The 11,312-nt window shown below is 44.3% G+C and overlaps 1 protein-coding gene across 9 annotated transcripts in view; it reads right to left on the bottom strand.

Moving 5' to 3' along the window:
- URB2 (URB2 ribosome biogenesis homolog) overlaps window positions 1-11,312 on the bottom strand; it is a 34,515-nt gene that overhangs the window by 8,410 nt on the left and 14,793 nt on the right. For 3 of the 9 annotated variants that reach the window (XM_017526499.2, XM_037737778.1, XM_017526497.2), the window contains exons 5-8: window positions 8,947-9,107; window positions 6,526-6,636; window positions 4,754-4,996; window positions 1,156-1,243 (exon numbers count right to left, since the gene is read on the bottom strand). The exons of 1 other annotated variant lie outside the window; for it this stretch is intronic. In XM_017526499.2, the coding sequence (XP_017381988.1) occupies window positions 1,156-1,243; window positions 4,754-4,996; window positions 6,526-6,636; window positions 8,947-9,107 (603 nt within the window). 5 more of the 9 variants (XM_037737780.1, XM_037737779.1, XR_001824508.2 and 2 more) reach the window with 3 other exon arrangements.

Genomic DNA, 11,312 nt, shown 5'->3' with positions numbered 1-11,312 from the left:
AAAAAAAAAAAAAAAACTTGTCTGGTTAAAGGGCTATTGCTTAAGTCTACAAAACTGAATCACAATGGTAGGAGAGAAGTTGAGCACCACTCATGGATTTCTGAGTTAGTCCAGAACTACTGTCACAGGGACTTCTGACACCATCAAAGTTGAGTTATGGTCCCAGAACATCTGAGCTGACACCCTAACCTACTGCTTAGCACATTAGACAGTAAAGGGCTGGTACATGCTATGCAATTTCAAAATACTGCAATATAAAATAGAAATAAATGCAATTTTTTTTTTTCTGGAGATAGAGTCTCACTCTGTTGCCCAAGCTTGGAGTGCAATGTTGTGATCTTGGCTCACTGCAATCTCCACCTCCCAAGCTCAAGTGATTCTCCTGCTTCAGCCACCCAAGTAGCTGGGATTACAGGTGTCCACCACCACACCTGGCTAATTTTTGTTACTTTTAGTAGAGACGGGGTTTCACCATGTTGGCCAGGCTAGGTTTGAACTCCTGACCTCAGGTAATCCACCCACCTCAGCCTCCCAATGTGCTGGGATGACAGGCATGAGCCACGGCACCCAGCCAGCAATTTTTAAAATAATGAAAATCTCCCTCAAATTAGAAATTCAGCCGGAATCTACAAGCTTCAAAGCTGAAAAATGAATTGTACACATAATATATTATAATGCTATTGCCATATGGCAGTTTGTATTTCCCTAGTAAACAAACACACCCTTGCCAAGCTGAGGCTGAACAGTGGCGGAGGGACCTTATCCCTTTTATGAGATTGCTCTATACTTGCCTGTTCCTCTTCATCTCCCTTTTGAACTATAAGCTTCTTAAGGGCAGGAATGGGGTTGTGGTCATTTTTATATCCCCTTTATATGATATACACGCTCAGTAACTATTTCCTAAATCTGATTTTTTTTTCCCCCAGAAAAGGAACTATGTGAATAAGGAGATGCCTGATTCATCTACTGTTTTACATAGGATAAAATGTAACCATTTGAAATTTAAACATAGAAATTATTTTGAGTATTCATTTGATATCAATGTTTCTCTTATTTAAACACAACTGAGTAGTTTTATTTTCAGTAACATGTGGCTCGCAGCAAAACCCCATGATAAATACATTTGAAACTGTATCTGATGTTACTCCAAATTACCTTTGTCTTTCTGTCGCCCTTCACGCATAACTGAAAACACCAATCTATTGAAAGAGTTCAAGAAAGAAGGGATGGCTTTCAGCATTACCTGTAATGACAGATAACAGAATGTAAAAGTACACATGTGATTATTTAAGTTTTTCTACTTTAAAGGAGCTCATACTTATTTCTTTCTTAGCCTTGTCTATCGGGACACCCAAAACAGTTGTGTGTGCTCAGGGGTAGCCACAGCCTTTTGCCTGGGGGTGCTGGTATCACTGTTCACCCATCTTGTATTGGACTCTTTGACCCTTGTTTTAACTATCTGGGATACAGACCCACACAGCATAACTTCAGGAGTCTATGGGGCAATCCTGGTTTGGAATTTGCTGAGTCTATACCTTTCACTCTAAGCTGGTGCTAATCCAGTCTAGAAATGGGTAGAAATAAACAATAGGAACAGTACTAATCAATATATTCAAGTATCATTGGTACTAAAAAATAATTAAGTAAAACAAATGCACTTAAAATGGGGACCAAAGCCTCTCAATTAATAGTGGTGAAAAGGTCTGCTTGAAAACTTCATCTTGAAAAATGAGATTTCAGCCAGGCACAGTGGCTCATGCCTATAATCCCAGCACTTTGGGAGGCCAAGGCAGGTGGATCACCTGAGGTCAGGAGTTCAAGACCAGCCTGGGCAACATGGTGGAACCTCATTTCTACTAAAAATACAAAAATTAGCCAGGCATGGTGGTGGGTGCCTGTAATTCCAGCTACCCAGGAGGCCGGGACATGAGAATTGCTTGAACCCAGGAGGCAGAGGTTGCAGTGAGCCGAGATTGTACCACTGCACTCCAGCCTGGGCGACAGAGCGAGACTCCATCTCAAAAAAAAAAAAAGAAAAAGAAAAATGGGATTCCAATGACAAAACACACTTCTTTTGTACTCAATCATCTTTAGGTCTGAATCACAACCATACACTGTCACCAACAGAGCACCACACGCCACATGTGACTACATACATTTAAATTAACTAGAATTAAATCAAATTAAATATTCAGTTCCCAGTCATACTGGCCACATTTCAAGGGGTCAAGACACCAGTGGCCAGTGGTTACCATGCTGGACGACGGAGATACAGCACACGCCCGCCACTGCTGAACACTGCTGGACAGCACTGCACCATGTATCAGAGTGAATAGAGAGGAAATCAAGTACTGGGATTATTCTCTTTGGTATAATTCATACAACAAAATTTTTGATAGCATAATACCACATTCTTCATGTCAAATTATTGACTTTTTGCAGCGTGTTCAGAAAGAGTTGATTTTTGCAAAAGTATTTCGGCGTTTCATACAGTTCCCCAAGGACCCTCTCTTAATCCTTTGCTATCATACTGATGGAAAGCACACAAATCCTTTTGGAACTATCTGGGTTCACACTCTGGCTCCTTATGTGGTCTTCAATAAATCACCTAGCTTTTTTCTATATGTATGCACCTCAGTTTCCTCATCTGCAAAATGAGGATGATAGGTTATCATGAGGATTAAATAAGCTAAGCATGTAAAGTGCTTAGAACAGCATTCACGGCTGGTGGTTCTGCTGGGTATGCTGGCTGTGATGACTTCTTGCTATACCCTTTAGAGGCACCTAAGAGGATTCTAGCTGGATGTTTACGTCAATGTGGGCCTACTATGCACACAGCTGACACTGATCACTGATCATGCATCAGGTTCCCTACCCAACCCCAATAGATGAGAGTGAGCTATGATTAATCACATCATTTTTACTGTAATGCCACATCATTATCCTTGTCAATTTTCTCCATTTATTAAATGATTTAATTCCACTAAATGGTCATCTGCTAATGGTTCTGTGGAAGAATCAAGCTGCTTTCTAATATTATTTTCATCAACTTCACAAAATCTTGCACCTTTGCAAGATCTGTAATTTCAGTTTGCAATTTATGTGCATTGCATTTATACTGTACAGTCACATACAAATCCAACATCAGCCAACAGATTTCATAACAAAGATACTGATAAGATAAACAGCGCCAAAGGCAATTGTTAATGGGGGAAGGCTTTAGAGTTAGACCCAATTTCATGAGTGTTTAGCTTATCAGAGAATATTTTCCTTAAAAACTGTACTGCTGGCAGGTTTCTATCCTTAGGACATCAAAGCACTTAAAAATATCGGAATATGCATGAATATATGACACACAGCCATGCGCTACAAAACAATACCCTGGTCAAAGGCACACTGCATAAACAACAGTGGTCCTATAAGATTATAAGACTTTTTAATTTTTTAATGGAAATTTTCTCTGTTTAGATGCACAAATACTTACCATTGTGTGACAACTGCCTGCAGGATTCAGTACAGTCAAGTGCTATATAGGCTTGTACCCTAGAAGCAACAGGCTATACCCCATAGCCTAGGTGTGTAGTATGCTGTACCATCTGGGTTTGTGAAAGTATTATATGATCTATGGTATTTACACAAGAAAAATGCCTAAGGACACATTTCTCAGAACAGGTCCCTGTCATTAAGCGATGTCTTAACTGTCTTATTTATGAGTTCCTACACATATAGTCAGCCACACATATAGTGGTGGCACCATGAAAAGAACACTGCTCAAAGATAACAACAGTCTTGAGTCTAAGGTTTAGACTCAGCTAAGTAACTGGTCAAATCATTTGGTGGCACTGAGCCTCAGTTTATTCATCAATAAAATTGGATTACCACCTCTTTCACTGGCTTGCTATAGGAGTGGAGCATAACAAATGTTCTCTAAATGCTAGTTGAACTGCCATTTTTTTCTGTGGGACATTTATCCCTAGTTTCAGTTTAACTTAAAAAGGAGCATACTATAAAATTGGAACTCAGGGTGCCTCATTCCCTACATCCACTTGAATTATAAGCCCAATGAGAGATCTATGCAAGTGAGTGACTTATTTAAATATGTGGTGGGCAAAAACAGAATAATTTCTAATGAGCTTCCTTAAACAGCACAGATTGTATATCCCTTATCCCAAAGCTTTGGGACCAGAAGTGTTTCAGATTTCAGATTTTGGAGTATTTGCACATATATGAGATATCTTGGAGATGGGATCCATCTAAATACAATTTAAAAATTCATTTTTGTTTCACCTTATATACATTATATACATAGCTGAAGGTAATTGCATATAATCATTTTAAATAATTTTGTGCATGAAACAAATTTTTGACTGTGTTTTGACTGCAACCAATCACATGAGGTCAAGAGTGGGATTTTACACTTGTGGCATGATGTCAGCACTCTAAAAGTTTCAAGTTTTGGAGCATTTTGGTTTTGGGGTTAGAAATGTTCGACCTGTAATATCCAAACACTATTCAAAGCACCAGATCCAACAAAGAAAAACATCACTAGAAAAGCACAGTACGAAGGTCCAGTGTTGTTGTGCCTGAGAAACCACTCAGCTCTGAAATTTACTAGAACAGAAAGTTTGCCTAGCAAATCATTAATTTTATTATTATCCTGCAACAGTAAAGTTTTGCTGCCACCTTTCTATAGACTTAAAAGTACCCTGCTCACAGAGGAAAAGCTGCCTGACGCTGTCTCCCTCCTTCTCACCTTAGGGTGACACTGCAGGATTGAAAAGAGCACGTTGTGCAGCCTCGGGAAGACACTTCCATACTCCAGAGGCTTCAGATGGTCCAAAGGGACAGTGAGCAGGATGCTGAAGGCCAGGCTGACGTGGTGGGGGTTGCTAATGGCCTCCTCCCCCTGCCGCAGCAGTGCAGCCAGGACGTCTAGGACAGGCTCGACCACCATCAGGGACACAGGCTGCTCCTGACAAGCTTCTCGGTTTAGGAGCTAAAGGGCAAGATGAAATAGAGAAAAAATGAAAGTAATTCTCCAGGGAAATAACATAAACACTGCAGCACTGAGTGACTGCAGTAAAAATGTGCTCCAAAATGAATTGATGCGGTCAGTGGGCAGTTAAATACCATTTGTTAAATTTCTTACAAATCAGTTCTAGTTAAAGATATTCATCTACTACTGATCTAGAAAATAAAGAGAACAGACCCAAGAGGAAGAATGCTCAACGTCTTACCTACGTAACCTGGGAGAGCCTACCCGTGACCCTCCTTCTGAGACACACAGCAGCCCTGGTGAGACCTTTCGGGTCCTGTCTGTCACAGTGCTCACTGTTCTGCTAGGTATTCTGGCTGTGAGGGCCCCTGCTCCACCGTTTGGGTGTACATAAGCGGATTCTAGCCTGGTGTTCTTGTCAGTGTGAGCCTACCACGCACATCATCAATCCTGTGCCTGCTCGTCAGCATGGGTCACCTCCTTTTACAGCCCACATGCCTCTCCTGATGCTGACCACACACACTTGGTGACAATGACCTCTGCCATCAACCAATGTGGATGCTCAGGAAAATGACAAAGTAGCCAAATTAAAAACAAGAGAGAACATTAAGTCTGTTTTTTAGGCCCTTTTGCCCCAGGAACATGCTAACCCAGGCCAATTCTCTCAGGTAGCAACAGCTACAATTACTGCAGAGGATGATGGTAAAATATAAACTGTTCCTTCCCATCTAAGCGTAAAAACACTCATGACAGTCCCAATCTGAGCCAGGCTTTTGTTCTAGTGAAACAAACAGCCTAGCAACAACTGGACACAAATTTTAACATTTGAGTAAGATTGTAACAAAATAACCTCCTATCTGCAACATTACTATCCCATCCTCTAAAGCATTTAATTCTCACTGTATCATAGGCCTTACACACACACACACACACACACACACACGGAACTCCTACAAATAAATGAGTGCATTAAACTAATCACAATATTTTGTGGGGACAAAGAAAGCCCAGAATTCCTTCTATTATCATCTGATTAAACAGGGATCTACAATGCACCTATAATCCTGGTGACTTGGGAGGCTGAGGCAGAAGGATTGCTTGAGGCCAGGAGTTTGAGGCTGCAGAACACTATGCTTGCACCTGCAAATAGCCATGTCACCTTAGCCTGGACCACACAGTGAGACCCCACTTCTACAAAAATAATAAAACACAAAATTTTAAAAATGAAACAGGCCTCCACAACAGCCTCCCGTTATCATCACACCCCTCTTTTTACTGCCTATCTGACGCTTTCCGATGCTACTGAATGTCCCTAATACCACCTCCCTTCCACTGCTCCAACTGTTAATACCAGTGTGTTCAGGCAAGACATACAAACCTGGCATCCTGCTCACTGCCGTCCTCAGAAAGCAGCAGCCCACACATGCTCTGCATAAAGCCACATGGCAGCAGAGCCCAAAAGGTTGACTTCTGTCTTTAAGGGAGAGGGAGAGGAGGAGCTGGAGGACACCTCTCCAGAGGGTACTCACTGTTAAAGCTGTGACTATCTGGGGACATGCACGCCACAACAGACTTGCTTTCTCTCCACTGAGTGGGCAGTTCAGTAGCAGCCTCAGCAATGTAACAGCTAACACAACAGCCTGGGGAAAAAGAAAAAACTTAGCAGGAGAGATAGCCCGTTCTCTCCTAAGAACTCTGCCTGAGGACGAAGCCGGTTCCCTGGGAGTGGAGCCCTTGAGAGCCCTGGTGTCAGGAGACATGGACAAGGTGTGCTTAGGGTTAAGTCCTGAGGGGGACACCCTTCACATCAGCAGGCAGACAGGAAGGAAGTGAAGACCATGAGCAGAGCTGGGGCAAACTCAGGGTCTCTCAGCGGTGTCTCACTAAACCAAACATGTAAGTGGGCCAGGACAGTGGACTGCACAAGGGTCACACACTGTGACCTAATCACAGAGAGCCTGTGTTGTCAAGGTTCTGTCCATGCAGAGGATGCTGGCTGTTACTTCACCGAGCAACAATGCATGCTTACAGCTAGCAGGGGCTGGAGGAAAATATGGAAACAATCAGGTTAGGTGCTGTGGTCACAGGTGTCACATGTTGACATGACAGCAATATGGCCCAATTGGGTCACATGTTTCAAAGCGGATGGTGGGAGAGGTCTTAAGCAAAGAATGAGGAAAATTTAACTTTTTTTTTATTTTGAGACCAAGTCTCATGCTATCACCCATGCTGGAGGGCAATGGCATGATCTCGGCTCACTGCAACCTCCACCTCCTGGGCTCAAGCGATTCTCCTGCCTCAGCCTCCCAAGTAGCTGGTATTATAGCCACCCATCACCATGCCCGACTAATTTTTGTATTTTTAGTAGAGACAGCGTTTCAGCATGTTGGCCAGGCTGGTTTCAAACTCCTGACCTCATATAATCCGCCCACCTCGGCCTCCCAAAGTGCTGGGATTACAGCATGAGCCACCACACTGGCCAGAATTTAACTTTTATAGGTATCAGTATTGTGAATAGGTAGTACTTAGTATTTCACATAAAACCACACATTTATAATTTGAGAAACTTCCTCTTTGAAAAATAAGGTTTTAAACAATGAGACATGGGCTGAGCCCTACCTTTACTGAGTGCCTATATGAAAAAACTGACCCAGTGCCAGGCATTTCACATTGTCAGTCAGTTTCTATTTCAGCCTCACACCAGCCTCTTCTCCCCTAATGCTGTGTAGCACCACAACCCTAGCCAAACTCCTGGCTTCTGCCCTTCGCTCTCTTCCCTTCCCTGCACCCTCTCACTATGCACATCCCAAAGTACTGTCTCCACTCCTGCCCTCCTGACCACCTACAGGCTGTACCTCCCTACCAGGCCCGCCTGCCGGCACTTTTCCCTGTCCATCTTCTTACACTTGCACATCCCCTGCTCCTGGCAGCCCAACACGCTTCCTACACTGTGCACACCTCCCCTACCCCCCCTGCTGCTGCCCCAACCAAGTCTCCTGTGTTCTTCAGTGCACGCTGGAGTCTCACTTCCTCCGGGAAGTCTCCTGACTGACTGGTCCAAATAGAAATTTGGGTTTGTTTCCTCTTGGCTTGCTGAAGGGAAGCCCAGAGGCCTGGAGTCCTTCTCAGAGCTGTCACCCAATCATGCTGCAGAGGCACATGACAAAAAGGACCAGAGAGAAGACCAGGTTCTCCCTGCTGCCGCCCTCAGACCTGACCTACACCCCTCCCTGTAAGCTCCCAGATTAGCCTCTCGAGCTCTTCTCCTGTCCAAATCAGTACCCAATACCTATATATGACCAGGAGTCACCAAGCCATTCATGAGGCAGAATATGCCTAGACCAGAGACCTTGGCTGGAGTCTCTGCCCCACCAACTACTGGCTCTGTGGCCTTCTTCCTTGTGTAAGAGTGGGGACATCTGACAGGTCCAGTGCCCAGGGGCACTCAGAGAAGCAAATCCCAGCACGTGAGCTCTGTGCAAAGGCACTCAGCAAATGCAACAGCACGCAGGCTGTATTAGTGACTTCCATGGGAACTCAAGCGGGTAGGCTAACCTAAGCGCTTCTCGAATGCTGGCATGAGGGCAGTATGGCCCAATCGGGCCACATGTTTCAAAAACTATGGTGCAAAAGGTCTTCAGCAAAGAATGAGCAGTTTAACTTTTCTATGTATCAGTTTTGTGAATACGTAATACTTGGTATTTGACGTGCCAAGACCACACATCTATAATTTGAAAAACTTCCCATTTGAAAACTAAGGCCTCCCTACACTGCAGCCTGGGCTGTCCCAACCACAGCTCCCTCTCACAGCCTCCCTCTTTGCTTAGAGTCTTTACCAGTTAGAATGTGTTTGTTTAGTTTTAGGGGTGACACCGCAACTCAAATCAGTTTTCCCATTTGAGCTGACATGGTTTCCAAGCCTGCCACACAAGGAGGGAGAAGCCACCCACCTGCACATCTGCTTTCCACATGTTACTGACATCCAGTCCCTGGAGAACACACTGCATCACCAGCCTCAAGTCCTCTATTGTCCCAACCTCTAACATTTGGGTGAACAAGGCTCCCAAATGAGGCTCAATATCCTGAGTGACCTGAACAGGAATTTCAGGATCTATGTGGGAAAGAAACCAAACCTGTTAAGATGTGACAGACAGGTGAAATAAATTACCAAGTAGCCATAGGATGAAATCGTGTACAGCTGTGGCAGTCATCAAAAATCACCAAGTCAGGGGCATGGTAATACAAGCACTGGTGGAAAAAGCAGGTACACGTATTTAGTGTGATGCCATGTTCTCACACACAGCTGTACCTGTGCAGTGTGTATACACACACAAACACAGAAGATGACAGCCATGCTTAGGAGGTAAGCTCCAAACCACAGAAGACAGGTGGCTATTACTTTGTGCCGTTGACCCTTGAACAACATTTGAACTGCATGGATCCACTTATACATGGGTTTTCTTCGGCCTCTGCCACCCCTGAGACAGCAAGACCAGCCCCTCCCCTTCCTCCTCCTCAACCTACGCAATGTGAAGATGAAGAGGATGGAGACCTTGATGATAATCTACTTCACTTAATGAATGGCAAATACATTTTCTCTTATGATTTTCTTAATAACATCTTCTTTTCTCTAGCTTACTTGATTATAAGAATATATAAATACATATGTGAAATATGTGGTAATCAACTGCTCATGTTATCAGTAAGGCTTCTGGTCAACATTAGGCTATTAGTAGTTAAGTTTTGGAGTGTCAAAAGTAATATATGATTTTTTAAATGGAATTGTTTCAGAAGGATATATATGGATTTTTTTTTACTGTGCCAGGGGTTGGTGCCCTAACCCCTATGTTGTTCAAGGGTCAATTGCATTTTTTTTTTCTGTTTTGTATTTCTTTTATAAAATTGGTAAGGGCGCAAGAGTGGGTGGTATTTTAAACAGATGGGAAAGCTAAAAAGATTAAGAGACTCACTTTTCGGGACTGCATGATTGTCAGGAAGTCACCCGGCTGTTTCCCATCATCCCCAGTGTCCTTGGGCCCATGGTTTCACAATAATGCCCAAAGCCAGGGCGCTCAAGGCCCTTTATCATCTGACCCCAGGTCATCTTTCCAGCCAGCGCGTCAGCCCCATCTGACTATTCCACATTGCCAGAATACCTTCCTGCTTTCCTGTCTTTGCTTACTGTTTACAGCACTGGGGGAAAGGGAACCAAAGGCTTTTGAGAGGTAAAGATCTAGGTCTGAATCTCCCACAAGCTGTAAAACCCTGACTCAATGATCTCCCTCATCAGTGAAGTGGGCATAACAGCACCAACTCCTGTGGCTGGCAAGTTTAGAAAGACCACAGAACTCACAACATAGTTCCCCCACATGAAAGGCTCCCATTTCCACCTGCCCTAACTACCCTTCAAGGGCCACTCAGGCTAGGCCTGTATGCGGCCTCTCCGCCCAGAGTCCCATCGCTCTGGTTCGCTTTATGGCGTCTCCCCCACCTTTACCCTATGATTGGTGCGAATGTCTGTTTACTTAATTACAAAGGCCAAAATCAACACCTCACTCTCCTCCAGAGCAGGATACAGTCTCAAACATACAAGAAGCATTTTAATTTTTAAAAAAAATTTTTTGGAGACAGGATCTGACTCCATCACTCAGGCTGGAGTGCAGTGGCACAGTCATGGCTCACCGCAACCTTGACTTCTTGGACTCAAGGGGTCCTCTCGCCTCAGCCTCCAGAGTAGCTGGGACCACAGGTGCATGCTACCGCACCCAGCTAACTTTTTGAAGAGATGGGGTTTCGCTTTTTTCCAGGTTGGTCTCAAACTCCTAGCTTCAAGTGATCTCTTGCCTCAGCCTCCCTAAGTGCAGGATTATAGATGCCAGCCACCACTCACGGCCAAGAAGCATTTTTAGAAGTGTGGGTTTCTGTAACTGAATTCAGGTCCTCTGTTCTATGGTCAGAAGGTATCTTTATAAAAGCCCACCTCTGAACCACCCTCGAGGACACAGGGAGAACTCCATGGCTGGGGCACCTGCACAGCCCCTCCTCACACTCCCTCTCTCCCTGCCTAAAGCCTTGGGCCACTCCTCACTTGGCATTTCTTCCACGGCACTCACAACTCTGGCACTTCCCTGGACAGAGCCTAACAGCTCGGGTGGAAGAGACCTGGACACAACACCCCAGGCCTATGAGCTGAGGGCACAACCGTGTGGCAGGCTGGCCTGGCCCAACCTTGACCATGCTGTGACCAAGGGGCTCTGTCCCTGGGGAAAAGATACCAGAAGTCCAGGGACATACAGTTAGGACTTAAAAGACTGCC

This window comes from Cebus imitator, unplaced genomic scaffold (assembly GCF_001604975.1).
Source record: "Cebus imitator isolate Cc_AM_T3 unplaced genomic scaffold, Cebus_imitator-1.0 Scaffold42, whole genome shotgun sequence".
Taxonomy (NCBI): Eukaryota; Metazoa; Chordata; class Mammalia; order Primates; family Cebidae; genus Cebus; species Cebus imitator.
This window is presented reverse-complemented; position numbering and strand designations above follow the sequence as displayed.